This window comes from Oncorhynchus gorbuscha, linkage group LG06 (assembly GCF_021184085.1).
Source record: "Oncorhynchus gorbuscha isolate QuinsamMale2020 ecotype Even-year linkage group LG06, OgorEven_v1.0, whole genome shotgun sequence".
Classification (NCBI taxonomy): domain Eukaryota; kingdom Metazoa; phylum Chordata; class Actinopteri; order Salmoniformes; family Salmonidae; genus Oncorhynchus; species Oncorhynchus gorbuscha.
In genome coordinates this window covers 93,912,266-93,936,938 of record NC_060178.1, presented here as the reverse complement: position 1 = coordinate 93,936,938, position 24,673 = coordinate 93,912,266, and the positions used below count along the sequence as shown (strand labels likewise).

The 24,673-nt window shown below is 41.5% G+C and overlaps 1 protein-coding gene across 2 annotated transcripts; it reads right to left on the bottom strand.

Moving 5' to 3' along the window:
* Positions 1-210: 210 nt before the first annotated feature.
* On the bottom strand, positions 211-23,440 carry eif2ak1 (eukaryotic translation initiation factor 2-alpha kinase 1). Of its 2 annotated transcripts, none has more exons than XM_046354587.1 (15): positions 23,014-23,440; positions 12,823-12,990; positions 12,482-12,618; positions 12,326-12,369; positions 11,985-12,084; positions 11,809-11,889; positions 11,362-11,458; positions 11,198-11,246; positions 10,732-11,104; positions 8,979-9,075; positions 8,739-8,845; positions 3,951-4,071; positions 3,591-3,670; positions 777-1,010; positions 211-488 (listed from the first exon to the last, which is right to left on the bottom strand). In XM_046354587.1, the coding sequence occupies exons 1-15, from the start codon at positions 23,159-23,161 to the stop codon at positions 363-365; spliced, it is 1,962 nt and encodes a 653-aa protein (XP_046210543.1). In that variant the 5' UTR covers positions 23,162-23,440; the 3' UTR covers positions 211-362. The 2 variants fall into 2 exon arrangements, with proteins under 2 accessions (XP_046210543.1, XP_046210544.1); XM_046354588.1 differs by lacking the exon at positions 23,014-23,440 and adding an exon at positions 13,254-13,693.
* Positions 23,441-24,673: the final 1,233 nt, after the last annotated feature.

Sequence of the window (24,673 nt, the reverse complement as noted above, 5' to 3'; positions counted from 1 at the left end):
ACTGTGCTCCCAGACGATTCATGACTGTTTGAGGCATGCAGAACAACAATTAACGGGAGTGAGTGTCTAATTAATTTCCTGGAATTCAAGTGGTCAAACAAATACAAGCCTTGTTGGCTTGATTACCTTCATCATATGAGTATATTAGACGTAACCACAAATTATGTAAATGAATCTTGACCGGATAAAAAATATTGTCTACAATGAGAGTAAATTAAATAAGATTTATTGTACAGTTTTAAAACGTTAATGTCACAGTGTTAGATCCACACACACATTCAACCATGTGCACCAAATTATTAATGTGGTAAGGTAAAGGGTTTGAATATATTGGGTTTGAAGATGGGCAGAGGTGGTTGATGTCAGGTCTTGTCAGTTGGATGGGATGCCTGTTGCGTGCTCTGAGTCTGTAGCTGACTGATCTCTCTCCTGAGTCGAACTATCTCCTCTTCCTGCTCTTCAACCCTTCTCTGCAAGCCATGGATAACCTGGAAAGAGAAGAGGGCCATTGGAGATGTTTGATCTGTGATAAATGTTTAACACTCTTCTCCTGATATTTACTTTTAGTAGTTTGGCACCAGATTGAACCTGGTTGCAGTGTCAAAGTGACCTAGGGCAAATATTTATAGCCAAACAATGCTACTAGCATTTGGCTCATGTCTGTTTGAACTTGATCAATAGCAGCGTAAATATGGCAAGCTGAAATTTAACAAGTACATCAAGCACATATCTATCAAAATGGTAGTCTCGTTCCCAGCCAGCCTGTTCATCCATACCATGTCTTTGCTGCTGAACAGCTCGCTCTGCAGCAGCTGTGTGGCGCTGGGTCGTAGAGAGGGGTCTCTGCTGGTCAGCAGTGTAATGTACTTGGCCAGAACAGGCCAGCACTGGGAGAAGGAGTCTGGGACCTTCCCCTCACGGAGGTCTCCTAGTGTACGCACGCGCTCCATCTCTGTCCCAAAGGGCTGGAACAGCTCCAGGGCCACCACTCCTACACTGTACATGTCTGACTGCAGGCCAGAAGAAAAGGCATAGTGATCCAAATCAAATCAGCACATACATGTTTTTAGCAGATATTATTGCAAAATGTGTAGCAAAATGCTTGTGCTTCTAGCTCTGAAAGTGCAGTAATATCTAACAATTACACAACATATACCCAATACACACAAATCTAAGTAAATTAATGGAATAAAGAATATATACATATGGACGAGAAATGTCAGAGCGGCATAGAATAAGATACAGTATATACATACGAGATGAGTAATGCAAGATATGTAGACATTATTAAAGTGACTAGTGTTCCATTTATTAGTGGCCAGTGATTTCAAGTCTATGTATATAGGCAGCAGCCTCTATGTGCTAGTGATGGCTATTTAACAGTCTGATGGCCTTGAGATCGAGAGACTGAAAAACAGCTTCTCTCCCAGATTTGATGCACCTGTACTGACCTCGCCTTCTGGATGATAGCGGGGTGAACAGGCAGTGGCTCGGGTGGTTGTTGTCCTTGATGTGTAAATATGTTTTATGTATTGATATACTGTGTATCAATTGGTTTATAAATACAAATTTTATATTGTCCTTATTATAATTCTATATACATTTGTTTTATGTAGACAACTCACACTAATTCACCTGATGCTCTGAAAGAGCAGAAAAATCTGGACCCCTACAAATCAGCCAGGCTAGACAATCTGGACCCTTTCTTTCTAAAAATTATCTGCCGAAATTGTTGCAACCCCTATTACTAGCCTGTTCAACCTCTCGTGTCATCTGAGATTCCCAAAGATTGGAAAGCAGCTGCGGTCATCCTCCTTTTCAAAGGGGGGGACACTTTTGACCCAAACTGCCACAGACCTATATCTATCCTACCATGCCTTTCTAAGGTCTTCGAAAGCCAAGTAAACAAACAGATTACCGACCATTTCGAATCCCACCATACCTTCTCCGCTATGCAATCTGGTTTCAGAGCTGGTCATGGGTGCACCTCAGCCACGCTCAAGGTCCTAAACGATATCTTAACCGCCATCGATAAGAAACATTACTGTGCAGCCGTATTCATTGACTTGGCCAAAGCTTTCGACTCTGTCAATCACCACATCCTCATCGGCAGACTCGATAGCCTTGGTTTCTCAAATGATTGCCTCGCCTGGTTCACAAACTACTTCTCTGATTATGGTTCAGTGTGTTAAATCGGAGGGCCTGTTGTCCAGGCCTCTGGCAATCTCTATGGGGGCGCCACAGGGTTCAATTCTTGGACCGACTCTTCTCTGTATACATCAATGATGTCGCTCTTGCTGCTGGTGAGTCTCTGATCCACGCAGACGACACCATTCTGTATACTTCTGGCCCTTCTTTCGACACTGTGTTAACAACCCTCCAGACGAGCTTCAATGCCATACAACTCTCCTTCCATGGCCTCCAATTGCTCTTAAATACAAGTAAAACTAAATGCATGCTCTTCAACCGATCGCTGCCTGCACCTGCCCGCCTGTCCAACATCACTACTCTAGACGGTTCTGACTTAGAATATGTGGACAACTACAAATACCTAGGTGTCTGGCTAGACTGTAAACTCTCCTACTAGACTCACATCAAACATCTCCAATCCAAATTTAAATCTAGAATTGGCTTCCTATTTCGCAACATAGTATCCTTCACTCATGCTGCCAAACATACCCTTGTAAAACTGACCATCCTACCGATCCTCGTCTTCGGCGATGTCATTTACAAAATAGCCTCCAATACCCTACTCAATAAATTGGATGCAGTCTATCACAGTGCCATCCATTTTGTCACCAAAGCCCCATATACTACCCACCACTGAGACCTGTACGCTCTCATTGGCTGGCCCTCGCTTCATACTCGTCGCCAAACCCACTGGCTCCAGGTCATCTACAAGAACCTGGCAGGTAAAGTCCCCCCTTATCTCAGCTCGCTGGTCACCATAGCAGCACCCACCTGTAGCATGCGCTCCAGCAGGTATATCTCTCTGGTCACCCCCAAAACCAATTCTTTCTTTGGCCGCCTCTCCTTCCAGTTCTCTGCTGCCAATGACTGGAACGAACTACAAAAATCTCTGAAACTGGAAACACTTATCTCCCTCACCAGCTGTCAGAGCAGCTCACAGATTACTGCACCTGTGCATAGCCCATCTATACATTTAGCTCAAACAACTACCTCTCCCCCTACTGTATTTATTTATTTTGCTCCCCATTATTTCTCTCTCTACCTTGCACATTCTTCCACTGCATTCTACCATTCCAGTGTTTTACTTGCTATATTGTATTTACTTCGCCACCATGGCCCGTTTTTCCTTCTTGCCTTTACCTCCCTTCTCACCTCATTTGCTCATATTGTATATAGACATATTTTTCTACTGTATTATTGATTGTATGTTTGTTTTACTCCATGTGTAACTCTGTGTTGTTGTATGTGTCGAACTGCTTTGCTTTATCTTGGCCAGGTCGCAATTGTAAATAAGAACTTGTTCTCAACTTGCCTACCTGGTTAAATAAAAGGTTAAATAAATAATTGTGCCAAGTAATTTTGTTATGTCAAATATTTCTGAAATGATGGAGATGATTTACCTTTGAATCATAGTGGGAGCCCTCCAGTTGTTCAGGTGCAGCATAAACAAATGTCCCCACTCCAGTGGTGTGTGAGGAACCTGCAGAAAGATTTCAAGCAGTGTCAAAAATATACAGTACCAGAACCAACCAGGCAAAATGTTGTCATAGAAAGGAATTTGGATGCAGAGCCATAGCCCCATCTACTGGCGATTTCAGGAATTACACCTATACCTACAAGTGTCCACTTTGATTTGATACACTGTATACATCTTTGAGATGTTGAGTGTTTACATAGATAAATATATTGTAACAACTGTTACAACCACTGAGCTTGTGTTGATAGACACATTAGAAAAATGGATTAAATCTGTTTCTCACCGGTGTTCTGAGAGGTGGAGGGTGGCTTTGCCTCGTCATCCATTATTATATCCCTGCAAGCCAGTCCAAAGTCTCCAATCCTCACATGGCAGTCAAGTCCATGCAAGAAAATATTCCTGGGCTATAAAACAAAAGCATACAAAATGTAAAACATTTATATATCATATTTGTATGGTGAGTGTGAGGTCATAATGCTATAGGAGATTCTAAAAGAAGGATTCTACTCCAAAATGCAATTCTATTTTGTCATTACCACTAGGCCACATTAATGCTTTAGTATATTGTTCAACTTTTTAATTTTTTAAAATGTAATTTCAAATGGGTAATATTAGTAACAAACCATGTCTTAACCCCTAATGCATGCGGTGTACACAGAGTGTACGAAACATTAGGAACACATGCTCTTTCCATGACACAGACCAACCAGGCTAATCCAGTTGAAAGCTATGATCCCTTATTGATGTCACCTGTTAAATCCACTTCAATCGGTGTAGATGAAGGGGAGAGGTCAAAGAAGGATTTTTTTAAAGCCTTGCTTAAGAGAATTGAGACATGGATTGTGTATTTGTTCCATTCAGAGGGTGAATGGGCAAGACAAAAGATTCAAGTGCCTTTGAACGGGATGTGGTAGCAGCTGCCAGGCGCACCGGTTTGAGTGTGTCAAGAAATGCAACAGTTTCCCATGTGTATCAAGAAAGGTCCACTACCCAAAGGACATTCAGCCAACTTGACACAACTGTGGGAAGCATTGGAGTCAACATGGGCCAAACACAATGTGGAACGCTTTCAACCACTTTTAGAGTCCATGCCCTGACGAATTTAGTCTTTTCTAAGGGCAAAAGGGGGTGGAACTCAATTTGATGATATGCAGTTTAAAATTAATGAAGCAATAGTTAAAGGAGATGTGTCTAGTATTATCACATTTTTAAATCTCACCCGTCAACGAACCTGTTCAGATTTGGAAATACCGTACTGTTTTTTCTACACTTCAAAGACAGGCAAGTGTTTAAAAACATGTCATTTTTTTCTAGCTGAAATATCTGCCAGTGCGTTATCAGTCACAGGGTCTGATACCCTGACTGCGGTGACCCCTTTACTTGGCCCCTCAAAACGCTCTAAATATCTGCCAGTGCGTTATCAGTCACAGGGTCTGATACCCTGACTGCGGTGACCCCTTTACTTGGCCCCTCAAAATGCTCTAAATATCTGCCAGTGCGTTATCAGTCACAGGGTCTGATACCCTGACTGCGGTGACCCCTTTACTTGGCCCCTCAAAATGCTCTAAATATCAGCTGCACAAATATGATGCATCTATGTGTTATGTTTAAAAAGCACTTTACAAATCAAGTTATTCTTAAAATAATATAGCTCAGGTAGGATAGGCCTAAATCTAATAGAAAATACGGGTCGTCACCAAAATCTAATCCATATCGACGTCACCAGCAATGAAGAATGTTGACGTTTCCAAACTTGCCAATTCTTCAGAAACAGCATCAGAGCACTGACAGAGTACAGCGCTGGAATTGGCTGTTCCGAGGCTACTGTTGAGGCTGAAAACCAGGATTTCACGATAACCAAACACGCAACTTTTCAATAATGTAGAGCAGGGGTTCCCAAACGTTTTTGGGCCACGACCCCATTTTGATATTTTAAAAGATGGTGCAACCCCACCATGTAAAAAAAGTGATGTAATCAATAGCCAATGTTTACTTTTTTAATTGGGGCTATGAAAGTCTATTACAAATCAGTCAGACAGTACTTTTGACAGTATTTAAAACGTAAAGTATGGTTTGAAGTGACAAATGCATGGGCATGCATTTGGTTTTAGAAGTCGGATACACAGTCGGATAAACACTCCAAAACAGCCTATCCGACCGCTCGGAGGCGTCCGCATGGTCCTAAAGCACACCTTTACCTCAGTTTGTATCACATTCCAATGATAAAACTGGGGGGGGGGCAACATCTTTATTTCAGAATGTGGGGGTGGGAGGGACATGTCCCCAGTGAAAGTTGCGCCCCTGCTGAAATGCATCAGAAAGGTATTGGGAAATTCAGAAGATCCTCAGGCAATACTTTTTTATGATCTTTTGTGTAGACTAGATCATCATCAATGATGATCTTTTCCCCCCAGTCTAATTTAGCACCTGGTCTTGTCCATTCTGTTCTAATAAGACTTGTAAAAATTGTAGCGGGAAACAGAAGACATATACACGTGATAGAGCCACATTGGTAGGAAGAAAACAAAAAACATTCTGTTTATTACAACCACATCTAGCGGCTACCGGAGGTTACTGACATAACCCCGGGAACTATGAACCAAGCGCAATTTTTTAAATTTTATTTTTTGGATTTTCTCCTCTCGGGACCCCATTTTAAAATCGACCCCTAGTTTGTAAAACACTGATTTGTAAAGCAAAGCGACAAATGCTTTAGTAGGATCTTCTTCGAAACGAACGTAAATGTTTCAGATGCTGAATTTAGGGCTGTCCCTGACAACAAAAAATATTGGTCAACCGATCGATTGTTTGAAATGTTTAAACTTATTTTTCCATATATGACAGACACAACCTGTGTGTTTGAATAAAACCAACTACATATAAACTGAGCTTGTTTGATGCTTTAAGCACACCTTTATTAACTAATTAAGACACACAAATTACTCAAGAAAGAGCACGATGGTAATAAAATAGTAAAGCCTTTATTACCGCATAGCAAAGATTAAAAACTGCCGAATCCGACATTTTGCCATTGCATGAGGCTTGGTGCTCACAGAATCAGTAGGCTATTAAACAAACACTAACAGGAAACAGAAGCAAACTTTATCTTCTGTAGATATACAATGCCTTGCAAACGTATTCACCCCCTTGGAGTTGTCTATTTTGTTGCGTTACAACCTGTAATTTAAATATATTTTTTATTTGGATTTTATGTAAATGGGCATTCACAAAATAGTCCAAATTGGTGAAGTGAAATGAAAAAAGAAACTGAAAAGTGGTATGTATTCCCCCTCTTGCTATGAAGCCCCTAAATAAGATCTGGTGCAACCAATTACCTTCAGAAGTCACATTATTTAACTAATTAAGTCCACCTCTGTGCAATCTAAGTGTCACATGATCTCAGTATATATACACACCTGTTCTGAAAGGCCCCAGAATCTGCAACACAACTAAGCAAGGGGCACCACCAAGCAAGCAGCACTATGAAGACCAAGAAGCTCTCCAAACAGGTCAGGGACAAAGTTGTGGAGAAGTACAGATCAGGGTTGGGTTACAAAAGAATATCTGAAACTTTGAACATCCCACAGAGCACCATTAAATCCATTATTTAAAATGTTTTAAAGAATATGGCACAACAACAAACCTGCCAAGAGATGGCCGCCCACCAAAACTCACAGACCAGGCAAGGAGGGCATTAATCAGAGAGGCAACAAAGAGACCAAAAATGACCCTGAAGGAGCTGCAAAGCACCACAGCAGAGATTGGAGTATCTGTCCATAGGACCACTTTAAGCCATACACTCCACAGAGCTGGACTTTACGGAAGAGTGGCCAGAAAAAAGCCATTGCTTAAAGAAAAAAAACAAGCAAACACATTTGGTGTTCGCCAAAAGGCATGTGGGAGACTCCCCAAACATATGGAAGAAGGTACTCTGGTCAGATGAGACTAAAATTGAGCTTTTTGGCCATCAAGGAAAACGCTATGTCCGGTCCAAACCAAACACCTCTCATCACCCCATCCCTACGGTGAAGCATGGTGGTGGCAGCATCATGCTGTGGGGATGTTATTCCATCAGCAGAGACTGAGAAACTGGTCAGAATTGAAGGAATGATGGATGGCACTAAATACAGGGAAATTCTTGAGGGAAACCTGTTTCAGTCTTGCAGAGATTTGAGACTGGGACGGAGGTTCACCTTCCAGCAGGACAATGCTCCTAAGCATACTGCTAAAGCAAAACTCGTGTGGTTTTAGGGGAAACATTTAAATGTCTTGGAATGGCCTAGTCAAAGCCCAGAACTCAATCCAATTGAGAATCTATGCTATGACTCAAAGATTGCTGTACACCAGCAGAACCCATCCATCTTGAAGGAGCTGGAGCAGTTTTGCCTTGAAGAATGGGCAAAAATCCCAGTTGCTAGATGTGCCAAGTTTCGAGACATACCCCAAGAGACTTGCAGCTGTAATTGCTGCAAAAGGTGGCTCAACAAAGTATTGACTTTGGGGTGGGGGGGGGATAGTTATGCATGCCTAAGTTTAGTTTGTGTTATTTGTGGTTTGTTTCACAATAAAAAATATTTTGCATCTTCAAAGTGGTAGGCATGTTGTGTAAATCAAATGATACAACCCCCCCCAAAGATCAATTTTAATTCCAGGTTATAAGGCAACAAAATAGTAAAAATGCCAAGGGGGTGAATACTTTCGCAAGCCACTGTAACTGATGCATAATAGCCATGATACGTAGTTAACTTGATTTCCAAAGTGCCCATTGAGGCAGTTATATTATGGTTTGTAAAGTGCCTCAGGGTGCTCTGCAGCAAATTCTACTTTGACCAGAATGTCACATTTGTTAAGGAGGGTGATGAAGTCCCACCTCGGTTCCCCCGCTTTCCCAATATGGAGGACTTCACAATGCCTCAAAGAGTCTAACTCCCCCTGTCCATTAAGGTGAAAGCATGTTACTTTTACATTTGAACACGCATTACCTCATGTGATCTACCTGAGACAAAACCTCCTTTGTGACCATTTGATTGTGTACTTCTATTCTTGTGAAATTAAATAATAAAGAACATACCTTCAGGTCTCTGTGCATGATACTTCTAGAGTGAATGTATTCCACTCCTTCAAGTATTTTATGTAGAATGCTAAGGGTTTGTTTGATGTCCACAGACCCATAAGGATCTGTAAAACAAAAGCCAAAACATACTCTAACAGATTCTGCAGAATAGAAACGTAATCAAAACATTGATAATGTTGAATGAAGAGTGAAAGCAACAAAGGGGTGCATCTTATTGTGAAAGTTATATATGCTCACTTTGTGAGATGTGTTCGGTGGTTCTCTCGGAGATCCAGTCTTTGAGTGAACGTTCACACAACTGCATCTGAATATACAGCATGAGGTGGAACTGCACCTGAGGTAGCCATAGAATAGTGTCCAGTAAAATCAGTTTGACAAAAAGAGAATCTATAAACTACCAGGCAAAAGTTTTAGAACACCTACTCATTCAAGGGTTTTTCTTTATGTTTTATTATTTCCTACATTGTAGAATAATAGTGAAGAGAACAAAACTATGAAATAACACATATGGAATCATGTAGTAACCCCCCCAAAAAATTCTACATTTGAGATTCTTCAAATAGCCACCCTTAGCCTTAATGACAGCTTTGCACACTCTTGGCATTCTCTCAACCAGCTTCATGAGATAGTCACCTGGAATACATTTCGATTAACAGGTGTGCCTTGTTAAAAAGTTAATTTGTGGAATTTCTTTCCTTCTTAATGTGTTTGAGCCAATCAGTTGTTTTGTGACAAGGTATGGTTAGTATACAGACGAAAGCCCTATTTGGTAAAAGACCAAGCCCATATTATGGCAAGAACAGCTCAAATTAGCAAAGAGAAACAGCAGTACATCATTACTTTAAGACATGAAGGTCTGTCAATATGGAACATTTCAAGTGCAGTCGCAAAAACCCTCAAGCGCTATAATGAAACTGTCTCTCCCAAGAATGGAAGACCCAGTTACCTCTGCTGCAGAGGATAAGTTCATTAGAGTTGCCAGCCTCAGAAATTGTAACGCAAATAAATGCTTCAGAGTTCAAGTAACAGGCACATCTCAACATCAACTGTTCAGAGGAGACTGTGTGAATCAGGCCTTTATGGTCGAATTGCTGCAAAAAAAATATACTAAAAGGACACCAATGAGAAGAAGACTTGCTTGGGCCAAGAAACACGAGCAATGGACATTAGACAGTTAGAAATTTGTCCTTTGGTCTGATGAGTCTTTTTGGATCTTTGTGAGACACGGTGTGGGTGAACGGATGATCGGATGATCTCCGCATGTGTATTTTCCACCATAAAGCATGTAGGAGGGGTGGTGGTGCTTTGCTGGTGACACTGTCTATGATTTATTTAGAACTCAAGGCACACTTAACCAGCATGGCTACCACAGAATTCTGCAGCAATACGCCATTCCATCTGGTTTCGGCTTAGTGGGACTATCATTTGTTTTTCAACAGGACAATGACCCAAAACACCTCCAGGGTGTATAAGGGCTATTTTACCAAGAAGAAGAGTGATGGAGTGCTACATCAGATGACCAGATCTCAACCCAATTGAGATAGTTTGGGATGAGTTGGACCGCAGTGTGATATGTTATGCTCAGCATATGTGGGAAGTCCTTCAAGACTGTTTGAAAAGCATTCCAGTTGAAGCTGGTTGAGAGAATGCCAAGAGTGTGCAAAGCTGTCATCAAGGCAAAGGGTGGCTACTTTGAAGAATCTCAAATATAAAATATATTTGGATTTGTTTAATACTTTTCTGGTTACTACATGATTCCCTATGTGTTATTTCATAGCTTTGATGTCTTCACTATTATTCTATAATGTAGAAAATAGTAAAAAATAAAGAAAAACCCTTGAATGAGTAGGTGTTCTAAAACTTTTGACTGGTAGTGTATATACAGGGGACATTTGTAGATGTCAGAGTTGGAAGGTTAGAGGATTGTGTTAAAACAACAGGATAAGAGGCCCTACAGAGCTACATTATACAGGTTACACAGTATCAATACCTCCTTGGTGGGGCATTTCGTGTCCCATTCCTCGCTCCCCACGTCGATGTAGGAGTTGTTGTTCAGCTCCATCTTGTTCCTGGTTCCTGAGGCCTCCTCTGACAGGGCCGAGCCATCCCAGCTGACCACAGGGCAACCGTCCGGTGTCAGGCCACGCCGTCCCAGGAACACACAGGGGACAAAGTTCTCTGAGACACGGGTGTGGCGCATGGTTTTAGGACACACTGCCTGTGTGCTCTTCTCCTCTTTAGGGCCCAGGGCTTTCACCCGGAGGATCTCTGGTACTTTTGCAATGGCCACTGGCTCCTTGGAGTGATCTGAGCTCTCAAAGACTACTGAGGAGCTGTTGCTACTGCCGGTACTCTCCTCAGTGCTGTGAGAGTGGGAAAATACATGTTTCAGAATCTAATATGATATTCAATCATAACTGGTCTTGTAATTCAGTTATATGAGATAATAATGGTACCGTTCTGGCAGCGCAGGCGTTTCCAGTGCAGGGAATATTGATGCAGGGTCTGAAATAGAGAAATGTAAATGAAAAAACAAACAATAATGAAGAGAGGTTAGCTATGAATAAATGAAATCATTTGAATTTCGAACACGTCAGAGGAGAGAAGTAACGGAAGTCACTGATAAAAGCAGGTGCGACATGCTCCATCCAGGCAGTGTGGTAGCCCACTACATTGATGTGCTGAAGACTGGATAACACTTTAACTTCTCTGAGAACCTGAAACAAAGACAGGAAAATACTCAATGACAAACACACTTGTGTCCATTATCGAATAGTGCACTGAAGTATACTGCATTTTTGGATCATAAAAACACAATACATTTTAAATGAATTGTGTGTGTGTGTGTGTGTGTGTGTGTGTGTGTGTGTGTGTGTGTGTGTGTGTGTGTGTGTGTGTGTGTGTGTGTGTGTGTGTGTGTGTGTGTGTGTGTGTGTGTGTGTATATATATATATATGTGTATGTGTGTGTATGTATATATATATATATATATATATATATATATATATATATATATATATATATATATATATATATATATATATATATATATATATAAAAAACATACCTTCATGCAGTCTTCCCGTGAAACATTCTTGATGAGAATTTTCTTCACAGCATACTTCTGGCCATCCAGCTTGTTTGTTACCTGGAAAGCACATGACCAAAACGAAGAGGGGGAAATTATTCCACTGTAGGTTATATTAATACTCTGGTATCATTTTTATTTTGACTAGACAATACCTTAAAGACTTTGCCATAGGATCCTTTTCCAAGTCTAGAGAGCTCTTCAAACTCGCTGAGGTAGCGCGACGCCTGTGCCTGGAACAGACCTTCTGTTGGTCTACGGTGAGGAGGATAATAAGCAAAGAGACAGATCCTCAAGATCCTTTCACAACGTACACAGCAGTACATTTAATTTATTTTGACATTTTAGTCATTTAGCAGACGCTCTTATCCAGAGAAACTTACAATTAGTGCATTTATCTTAAGATAGCTAGGTGAGACAACACTAGTAGCTAAGTGAGACAAGTCAACACTAGTAGAAAAAGACAAGTGCCATTTTTTTCCTGTACTAATCTTACCTTAGCGTAAGGCTCTGGCTATCTGTATTACATAATCTTTGACCCTGAAATGGCAGGAAAAGAAACTGTCATTGAGTGAATATCAATGATAAACAAGAAACTTGACCATGCATGTCCCACACTACATTATCACTAAATGGCCACATCAAGTGTTACCTGTGGGAACAGGGAGGTGCTGGCAGCATCCAGTAGTTCAATGAAGGCTCTGTTGTGCTGGAGTCTGACTGAACTGAACTCCTCACTGATGGCCAATGGGGAGAGGAGGTTCATCGCTGCTAAACGCTGACCAATGACTGTAGAGGGCAGTTATTCACTGTAGTGTTTGTTTTTCACAAGTTCTTTTTTTCTTCTCATGATTTTTCACACAACAAAATATTTTTTTTACAGAAGTCAGTGATGTTTAAAAAAAAAAATCATATCCTAACCTCCCTCTACACAACAACCAGAGAATGTTAATATTCTATTGACCGAGAAAGAGTTTAGTTGATCCTCTTTACCTTTGAACAGCATACGTGAGCGGGTCGGGTCGCTCTCGTAGACAAAGCACAGGTGTTCCAGCAGGGACCCAAGCAGAAGGTGGTTGGGGATGGCGGAGGCAAACTCCTGGGTGGACAGGTACTGCTTGCCAGTTATCAGAACCTCACAGTTGTTATCCAAGTCGGACGCTGTGTTTACATAGAGGAGAATGAGAAACAGGACAGAGAAGTGAGTGGTAAGTGTTTGTAACAAGATTATTGATTATGTAATAAATGGGAAAAAGCCAAGTTGTGTGTCTCAATGGCGAACAGCCATCTCCAAAACTTCATGTAGCCAGATGGCCAACATTGCATAACAAATAATCACCAACATGTGTGTGATTACTTTAGAACCACTTTTATGAAGAAAATAAGATTTATAGTTAACAGTTGAAAGAGAAAATGTATCTTACCTTCGGCAATAACTTTGGCAATTAGCGCTGCAATTTCTTTCTCCCCTAGGTCCATTTTGTCTAACGGTATGTGTGATATTAGCTCAATATGAAACACTTCCAACACTAATGCAAGATTAACCTAACCACTTCAAAGTCAGCCAGCCCATCATGTTTATGCATGCTGGGGTGTGCTCAGTAGTAGGGCTTATCTGTCTACAACAGTACACACAGGACCCTCCACCCAAGGTCGCTAACGTGGAGGAAAATATAAGGGAAGAAGAGGTGTGAGAAACATGCCAAAAACGCTATGTAATGTAATGACTGTTGGTTTATACTGTACTCATTGGATTTGGCAACAGTTTATGTACAGTACCAGCCAAAAGTTTGGACACCTACTCAGTCAAGGGTTTTTCTATATTTTACTATTTTCTACATTGTAGAATAGTAGTGAAGACATCAAAACTATGAAATAACACATATGGAATCATGTAGTAACCAGAAAAGTGTTAAACAAATCAAAATATATTTTATATTTGAGATTCTTCAAAGTAGCCACCCTTTGCCTTGATGACAGCTCTGCCCACTCTTGGCATTCTCTCAAACAGCTTCATGAGGTAGTCACCTGGAATGCATTTCAATTAACAGGTGTGCCTTGTTAAAAGTGAATTTGTGGAATTTCTTTCCTTCTTAATGCATTTGAGCCAATCAGTTGAGTTGTGACGAGGTATGGATGGTATACAGAAGACAGCTCTATTTGGTAAAAGACCAAGTTTGTCCATCATTACTTTAAGACATGAAGGTCAGTCAATCTGGAAAATTCAAGATCTTTCAAGTCCAGTCGCAAAAACCAACAAGCGCTATGATGAAACTGGCTCTCATGAAGACCACCACAGGAAAACAAGACCCAGAGTTACCTCTGCTGCAGAGGATAAGCTCACTGCACCTCAGATTGCAGCCCAAATAAATGCTTCACAGAGTTCAAGTCACAGACTACATCAACTGTTTAGAGGAGACTGTGTGAATCAAGCCTTCATGGTCAAATTGCTGCAAATAAACCACTACTAAAAGACACCAATAATAATAAGAGACTTGCTTGGGCCCAGAAACACGAGCAATGGACATTAGACTGGTGGAAATCTGTCCTTTGGTCTGATGAGTCCAAATTTGAGATGTTTGGTTTCAACCTCCGTGTCTTGTGAAATGCAGAGTGGGTGAACGGATGATCTCTGCATGTGTGGCTCCCACCAGGAAGCATGGACGAGGAGGTGTGATGGTGCTTTACTGGTGACACAGTCTGTGATTTATTTAAAATTCAAGGCACACTTAACCAACATAACTACCACAGCATTCTTCAGCGATACGCCATCCCATCTGGATTGCGCTTAGTGGGACTATCATTTGTTTTTCAACAAGACAATGACCCAACACACCTCCAGGATGTGTATGGGCTATTTGACCAAGGAGAGTGATGGAGTGCTGCATCAGATGACCTGGCCTCCACAATCACAAGACCTCAACCCAATTGAGATGGTTTAGGATTAGTTGGACCGCAAAGTGAAAGAAAAGCAGCCAACAAGTGCTCAGCATTTGTGGGAACTCCTTCAAGACTGTTGGAAAAGCATTCCAGGTGAAGCTGGTTGAGAGAATGCCAAGAGTGTGCAACGCTGTCATCAAGGCAAAGGGTAGCAACTTTGAAGAATCTCAAATATAAAATGTATTTTGATACATTACCCTACGCGTAGGGGTAATACACTTGACCACTGCTACTCTACTCTGCTACTCTCTCTTTTTTTAGCATACAAAGCCCTCCCCCGCCAACCCTTGAGAAAATCCGACCACGATGCCATCTTGCTCCTACCATCTTAATGTATTGTGTGGCGTACAGCAGGTCAGCCACCAGGGGGAGACTCGTCGAGGCCTTGCTATATATGACAAACCTGAAATGCTGAATTGTTTCAATGAGCTCTTTGTATCATCTGGTAGGCTGTTTTATTCAGTGTCCTCTGTCTCTATACAACCCTGTGTGGATGACTAGTGAGAGCTGGTCAAACTTTTAGCTTTTTGCCATTCTCAGTGCAGGTGGTACATAAAGCCCTGAAATCCTTAGATCAGAGAAAGCCTGCAGGTCCTGATCTTTTGGATCCCTGCTTTTTAAATCTGGCAGCTGATTTCATAGCTGAACCACTTACATCTCTGTTCATTCTAACCCTGGAATGTAATGAAATTCCAAAGATCTGGAAATCAGCATTTGTCCTACCACTTTAAAAGGGGGAGATTCAACCCTTAAATAATTATAGGCCAATCTCAAAGATGTCACTCCTGGTGAAAATACTTAACCCTTGTACGTGAACAGCTAAGATAGTTATTTACTAACTCTATTTGATCAATGTACCAATCGGGCTTCCTGGAAGAAGCAGAGCAAAATTACAGCAGCCATGAAGGTTTTAAATGATATCACTGAAGACATTGACAAAAAACAGCACTGTGTCTTACTTTATATTGATCTCTCGAAGGCTTTTGATACAGTTGATCATGCTATACTAAGGCAGAGATTGTCGAGTGTAGGTCTTTCAGAGCATGCTGTTGCATGGTTTGCTAACTGTCTGATAGTGCACTCAATTTGATGGGCTTATGTCTGTTAAATTGTCTGGTCTTGAATGGTGTGCCCCAAGGCTCTGTACTTGGTCCTCTCTTATTCACTATTTATATAAATGATTTAGACAAAAATGTCCAAAATGCACAACTTCATTTTTATGCTGATGATACTGTTATTTACTGTTGTGCCTCGTCTCTTACAAAAGCTTTCCAGAACATGCAAACTGCTTTTTATACGGTTCAACATACCTTGTGTCAATTGAAGCTTATCCTCAATACTGACAAAACTAAACTAATGGTGTTTTATAATGCAAGAAATAGACCTCTGAACCTTTCACCTATTACTACCTGTCAGGGCAAGGATATTGAGGTAATAACCTCATAAATATCGTGGAATTTTAATTGATGACGGCCTCTCTTTTAAAATTACAGTCAACAACTTACAAAAAAATTGAAGCTAAAATTGGGATTTTATTTTAGGAATAAGGCCTGTTTTTCTTTTGAAGCCAGGATTGGCTTCCAGGGTTGGCTGGCCTTCTCTAGTCACTCGTAGGCTCAGTTACTGGTATACTTTTATTTACAAAGCCATTTTGGGTTTACTACCTTTTTTATTTGTGCATTTTTATTGTTCAGAAATGTGGTGGGTACTCTCTTCGTTCGTTGGACTTTATCCTGCTAATGTCCGAACTGAATTTGGTAAAAAGGCTTTTATGTACTCTGCTCTATCGTCTTGGAAAACCTTACAAAATACTTTTAAACTGGAAGAACTTGTCCCGATTGGTGCTTTTTAAATCACTGATTAAGGATTTTGAGGCTGATTCCCTGACCTGTCAATGTTTTTAAATTTGCTGTTTTTGATTTTGTTATACACTTGTGAATTCTATGGTTTTTACTAGATAATTTGTTTTTCATGTTGTCTGTCTGTAATGTTTTTGTAATGACTTGGTGCTGCCCATTTTGGCCAGGGTGCTCTTGAAAAAGAGATTTTAATCTCAATGAGCCCTTCCTAGTTAAATAAAGGTTCAATAAATAAAATAATAAAATAAGAGTGACTAGAACCATTCACTGCTGGTCTGATCAATCGGAATCCATGCTTCAAGATTGTTTTGATCACGCGGACTGGGATATGTTCCGGTCAGCCTCACAGAATAACATTGACCTATACGCTGGCTCTGAGTGAATTTATACGGAAGTGCATTGGAGATGTTGTACCCGCTGTGACTATTAAAACCTACCGTAACCAAAAACTGTTGATGGATAGCGGCATTCGCTCAAAACTGAAAGCGTGAACCACCGAATTTAACCATGGAAACAGGTCTGGGAATATGGCTGAATATAAACAGTGTAGTTATTCCCTCCGCAAGGCAATCAAACAAGTGAAATGTCAGTACAGGGACAAAGTGGAGTCGCAATTCAAAGGCTCAGACACGAGACGTATGTGGCAGGGTCTAGAAAACCAGCCACGTCACAGACATCACACTTCCAGACAAACTAAACACCTTCTTTGCCTGCTTTGAGGATAATACAGTGCCACCATCGCGGCCCGCTAACAAGAACTGCGCCCTCCCTTCTCCGTGGCCGATGCGAGTAAAACCTTTAAACAAGTTAATCCTCGCAAGGCTGCTGGCCCAGACAGCATCCCTAGCCGTGTCCTCAGAGCATGCGCAGACCAGCTGGCTGTTGTGTTTACGGACATATTCAATCTCTCCTTATCCCAGTCTGCTGTCACCACATGCTTCAAGATGGCCACCATTGTTCTTGTACCCAAGAAGGCAAAGAGATTAACTAAAATGACTACCGCCCTGTAGCACTCACTTCTGTCATCATGAAGTGCTTTGACAGACTAGTCAAGGATAATATTACCTCCACCTTGCCAGCCACCCTAGACCCACTTCAGTTTGCATACCACCCTAACAGGTCCACAGACGATGCAATAGGCATGACACTGCACAATCACATCTGGACAAAAGGAATACCTATGTAAGAATGCTGTTCACTGACTACAGCTCAGCATTCAACACCATAGTACCCCGCCGTGTGCAATTGGGTCCTGAACTTTGACGGGACGCCACCAGGTGGAGAAGGTAGGAAACAACATCTCCACCTCGCTGACCCTTAACACCCCACAAGGGTGCGTGCTCAGCCCCCTACTATACAACCTGTTCACCCGCGACTGTGTGGCCATGCACGCCTTCAGCTCAATCATCAAGATAGCAGACGACACAACAGTAATGGGCTTGATTACCAACAACGAAACAGCCTACAGGGAGGAGGTGAGGACACTCGGAGTGTTGTGTCAGAGAGGCTGCTCCCTACATGGAGACCCAATCACTGGCCACTTAAAAAATTGATCACTAGTCACTTTATACAATGCCACTTTAATAGTGTTTACATACCTTACTCATATCATATGTATATATGATATGTCAGAACCAGAAGCAAAAGCATTTCGCTACACTCGCATTAACATCTGCTAACCATGTGTACAGTGCCTTGCGAAAGTATTCGGCCCCCTTGAACTTTGCGACCTTTTGCCACATTTCAGGCTTCAACCATAAAGATATAAAACTGTATTGTTTTGTGAAGAATCAACAACAAGTGGGATGCAATCATGAAGTGGAACGTCATTTATTGGATATTTCAAACTTTTTTAACAAATCAAAAACTGAAAAATTGGGCGTGCAAAATTATTCAGCCCCTTAAGTTAATACTTTGTAGCGCCACCTTTTGCTGCGATTACAGCTGTAAGTCGCTTGGTGTATGTCTCTATCAGTTTTGCACATCGAGAGACTGACATTTTTTCCCATTCCTCCTTGCAAAACAGCTCGAGCTCAGTGAGGTTGGATGGAGAGCATTTGGGAACAGCAGTTTTCAGTTCTTTCCACAGATTCTCGATTGGATTCAGGTCTGGACTTTGACTTGGCCATTCTAACACCTGGATATGTTTATTTTTTAACCATTGCATTGTAGATTTTGCTTTATGTTTTGGATCATTGTCTTGTTGGAAGACAAATCTCCGTCCCAGTCTCAGGTCTTTTTTTTCTTCCAGAATGGTCCTGTATTTGGCTCCATCCATCTTCCCATTAATTTGAACCATCTTCCCTGTCCCTGCTGAAGAAAAGCAGGCCCAATCCATGATGCTGCCACCACCATGTTTGACAGTGGGGATAGTGTGTTCAGGGTGATGAGCTGTGTTGCTTTTACGCTAAACATAACATTTTGCATTGTTGCCAAAAAGTTCAATTTTGGTTTCATCTGACCAGAGCACCTTCTTCCACATGTTTGGTGTGTCTCCCAGGTGGCTTGTGGCAAACTTTAAACAACACTTTTTATGCATATCTTTAAGAAATGGCTTTCTTCTTGCCACTCTTCCATAAAGGCCAGATTTGTGCAATATACAACTGATTGTTGTCCTATGGACAGAGTCTCCCACCTCAGCTGTAGATCTCTGCAGTTCATCCAGAGTGATCATGGGCCTCTTGGCTGCATCTCTGATCAGTCTTCTCCTTGTATGAGCTGAAAGTTGAGGGATGGCCAGGTCTTGGTAGATTTGCAGTGGTCTGATACTCCTTCCATTTCAATATTATCGCATGCACAGTGCTCCTTGGGATGTTTAAAGCTTGGGAAATCTATTTGTATCCAAATCCGGCTTTAAACTTCTTCACAACAGTATCTCGGACCTGCCTGGTGTGTTCCTTGTTCTTCATGATGCTCTCTGCGCTTTTAACGGACCTCTGAGACTATCACAGTGCAGGTGCATTTATACGGAGACTTGATTACACACAGGTGGATTGTATTTATCATCATTAGTCATTTGTAAGTCGCTCTGGATAAGAGCGTCTGCTAAATGACTTAAATGTAAATGTAAATGTAAATTTAGGTCAACATTGGATCATTCAGAGATCCTCACTGAATATCTGGAGAGAGTTTGCTGCACTGAAAGTAAAGGGGCTGAATAATTTTGCACGCCCAATTTTTCAGTTTTTGATTTGTTAAAAAAGTTTGAAATATCCAATAAATGTTGTTCCACTTCATGATTGTGTCCCACTTGTTGATTCTTCACAAAACAATACAGTTTTATATCTTTATGTTTGAAGCCTGAAATGTGGCAAAAGGTCGCAAAGTTCAAGGGGGCCGAATACTTTCGCAAGGCACTGTATGTCACAAATAAAATCTGATATCACATTATTGGGCACAGACAACAGCACAAAGGGCTATAAGGTAGAGATAATACATCACGCAAAGCAGCCACAACTTTCAGTAAGAGTGTCCAAGATTGGTTCTTTGAATGAAGAGATTGAGATAAAACTGTCCAGTTTGAGTGTTTGTTGCAGCTCGTTCCAGTCGCTAGCTGCAGCGAACTGAAAAGACGAGCAACCCAGGGATGTTGGCTTTGGGGACCATTAACAGAATGTGACTGGCAGAACAGGTGTTGTACAGTGGGGAGAACAAGTATTTGATACACTGCCGATTTTGCAGGGTTTCCTACTTACAAAGCATGTAGAGGTCTGTAATTTTTATCATTCAACTGTGAGAGACAGAATCTAAAACAAAAATCCAGAAAATCACATTGTATGATTTTTAAGTAATTAATTTGCATTTTATTGCATGACATAAATATTTGATACATCAGGAAAGCAGAACCTAATATTCGGTACAGAAACCTTTGTTTGCAATTACAGAGATCATACGTTTCCTGTAGTTCTTGACCAGGTTTGCACACACTGCAGCAGGGATTTTGGCCTACTCCTCCATACAGACCTTCTCCAGATCCTTCAGGTTTCGGGGCTGTTGCTGGGCAGCTCCCTCCAAAGATTATCTATTGGGTTCAGGTCTGGAGACTGGCTAGGCCTTTCCAGGACCTTGAGATGCTTCTTACGGAGCCACTCCTTAGTTGCTCTGGCGGTGTGTTTCAGGTCGTTGTCATGCTGGAAGTCCCAGCCACGACCCATCTTCAATGCTCTTACTGAGGGAAGGAGGTTGTTGGCCAAGATCTCGCGATACATGGCCCCATCCATCCTCCCCTCAATACGGTGCAGTCGTCCTGTCCCCTTTGCAGAAAAGCATCCCCAAAGAATGATGTCCCTGATGTCTTCACACAGCTCTCTGGTCTTGGCCATTGTGGAGACGTTGGAGTCTGTTTGATTGAGTGTGTGGACAGGTGTCTTTTACCAGTCTTTTATACAGGTAACGAGTTCAAACAGGTGCAGTTAATACAGGTAATGAGTAGAGAACAGGAGGGCTTCTTAAAGAAAAACGAACAGCCGGAATTCTTACTGGTTGGTAGGTGATCAAATACTTATGCCATGCAATAAAATGCTAATTAATTACTTAAAAATCATACAATGTGATTTTCTGGATTTTTGTTTTAGATTCCGTCTCTCACAGTTGAAGTGTACCTGTGATTTTTTTTTAAAAGACCTCTACATGCTTTGTTAAGTAGGAAAACCTGCAATATTGGCAGTGTATCAAATACTTGTTCTCCCCACTGTATGTGGAGGATGAGGGCTGCAGCAGGTATCTCAGATAGGGGGAGGGGGGAATGAGGCCTAAGAATCTTTTATAAATAAGCAATCAACCAGTGGGTCTTGCGAAGGCATACAGAGACGACCAGTTTACAGAAGAGTATAGAGTGCAGTGATGTGTCCAATAAGGAGCATTAGTGGCAAATCTGATGGCCGAATGGTAAAGAACATCTAGCCGCTCGAGAGCACCCTTTCCTGCCGATCTATAATTGGGTATCCGCATGGGTAGGATGATCATCTGAATCAGGGTTAGTTTGGTAGCTGGGGTGAAAGAGGAGTGATTACGATTGAGGAAACCAAGTCTCGTTTTAACTTTAGCCTGCAGCTTTGATATGTGCTGAGAGAAAAACAGTGTACCGTCTAGACATACTCCCAAGTACATGTATGAGGTGACTACCTCAAGCTCTAAACCCTCTGAGGTAGTAATCACACCTGTGGGGAGAGGGACATTCTTCTTACCAAACCACATGACCTTTGTTTTGGAGGTGTTCAGAACAATGTTAAGAGCAGAGGAAGCTTGTTGGACACTAAGAAAGCTTTGTTGTAGAGCGTTTAACACAACATCTAGAGAAGGGCCAGCTAAGTATAAAACTATCATCTGTGTATAAATGGATGAGAGAGCTTCCTACTGCCTGAGCTATGTTGTTGATGTAAATTGAGAAGGGCGTGGGGCCTAGGATCGAGCCTTGGGCTAGTCCCTTGGTGACAGGCAGTGGCTGAGGCAGCAGATATTCTGACTTTATACACTGCACTCAGAGGTAGTTAGCAAACCAGGCCAAAGACCCCTCAGAGACACCAATGCTCCTTAGCCGGCCCACAAGAATGGAATAGTCTACCGTATCAAAAGCTTTGGCCAAGTCAATAACAGCACAATATTGCTTAGAATCAAGGGCAATGGTGACATCATTGAAGACCTTTTAAGGTTGCAGTGACACATCCATAACCTGAGCGGAAACCAGATTGCATACCAGAGAGAACACTATAAACATCAAGAAAGCCAATCAGTTGATTATTGACAAGTTTTTCCAACACTTTTGATAAATAGGGCAAAATAGAAATAGACCTATAACAGTTAGGATCAGCTTGATCTCCCCCTTTAAATAAAGGATGAACCGGGGTTACCTTCCAAGCAATGGGAACCTCCCCAGAGAGGAGAGAGAGGTTAAAAAGGTCAGAGATAGGCTTGGCGATTATAAAGAAGAAAGGGTGTAAACCGTCTGACCCAGATGTTTTTTTAGGGTCAAGTTTAAGATGCTCCTTTAGCACCTGGTTGCATCAGGTGAGAGGGTTATGACTCTGAAGGGTATATTTTTAGGGCTGCAGAATTGGTCATGAAGCCAATAGGAGTGAAGGAAAGACATGGCTATAAACAACATTCTAGAAAAATCTCTCACTTAGCTGATTGGTCATAGCTAAATTAGTTATTTGTCAAAAATGTGAGGAGGGATGTAGCCACAGCTGTGATGTACTAGCCATCTATCTGCCCCGTGGTGATGTGAAGGTGGTGTGGATCAAAAGCAGCCCCCAAAACTGTCCAGGTAGGTTGAGAGGTTTGCTGACAGGAAGACTGCGCCCACAGCCCCACACATGATTTCTCAATTCTGCCTAGCTAGTTAGCATGAACATATTTGTACAGTGTCTGGTGTCTGTCAACTTACTGTCAAATATAACCTCGTCGTCATCTTCACTGTTGGTCAAATTAAACACACTGCACTCATGTCCGGTTGTGGTGGTGGTTAGATTTCGGTTGATCACGCTGCTGCTATTTGAACTTACCCCTCGTTGCCCGTTCAGAGAGCTAAACATGGCGATTTAGGAAGATTCAGCTTGTTAACCTATTAAATATGACCTAACTTTTAGAATACTTAGGCGTTAATATTTTCCATTCCGCATGAATCATAACTAGTTAAGGTTATTCTAAAAAAATCACGTCAGAAGAGCCCCATACCGTCTAGTTTCAGCATTGCCGAACAATAGACACATGAAGGGAGTGAAGTCTTGTCTTAAAACACCACGAGCTGAACATAAATTCAGTTGAATAATTTCATGTCCACTGTGAGAAGCTTACGAATTAAGTCTGATTTCTTTTGTATCATCATATATTGATGAGATTGTATCACATTTAGTAACTCTATCCATTTATGCAATACATTTAACTCGATCTTGTTCGTTTTATTATTTTGTGGGACACGTCAGATAGTCCCTGTAGCGTTTCATCTCACTTCGTTCCTTATCATGTGATCCTTGCAAATGATGACGATAAAACGCTACAAATGTTTATTGGTGACATACAATTACAAACTTGAGATATTTTTTTAAAATAGGGTGAACCAGAAGAAATACAATATAGACTAAATATATGCCTTTGGGGTGAATCATTGAAAAAGTCAGTACTTTTTCGTTTGAGCCCATCTCTAAAATGCGTATTCTTTCTGATGTGTGGTGTCAAAAATAAATGTGTAAATGTTATTGTCTTGTATATATACCATGTTGATAATGTATCGTCATCGTAGCCCATCACTGACTGACACAGGCTTTTCTTTTCAAAGGTGAGTGGCAGACTTGCGCTCTCTACACAGAATCACTCGCGACCAATCTCAACAAGAGCGCGAGGCCGGAGAGACGCATGCGTCAACATGAGGAGGCGGAGGACTACTTTAACGCTTCGAACACACCGAATGTTAACTGCATCAACGCTGGATAACATTTTGCGCGGCTATGCAACTATACGGATGCAGGTATCTTTTGCAGACGGTCGCATGCGGTTGGACACATGGAGGAGAGAATCCTGTTCAGTATCCTCAAAACCGTGTCTTTTTGACACAACTGCTGACAGCTACAGGGACATAAGCACAAAAAATGCTGCTTGGAGACAAGTGTCCACGATAGTACCATTGCCCGGTCAGTTTAGTAGTGAGCTTGTGCTATATGTGGCTAGTTAGCTAGCTAGCTACCCTAGCCAATTTTTTTTTTTTGTGTGTGTGTGTGTGTGTGTGTGTGTGTGTGTGTGTGTGTGTGTGTGTGTGTGTGTGTGTGTGTGTGTGTGTGTGTGTGTGTGTGTGTGTGTGTGTGTGAGTGTGTGTGACAAAGAAATAGTAATATAAATTATGCTGGTTACTACCCCTGATAACTTGCCCAAATAATCATGCTTGAAAGAGTGTGAGTGTGTATGTCAGATAAATAGAAATGGTAGATACTACTGTACCCCTAATAATTTGGTCAGATAACCGTGTGTGTATAGTAGGTGACATGTCAATGATAGCTATCTAATAACTATAGTTATGGTAGGTGATGGTTTGGCTTATCATGTTCATGTCT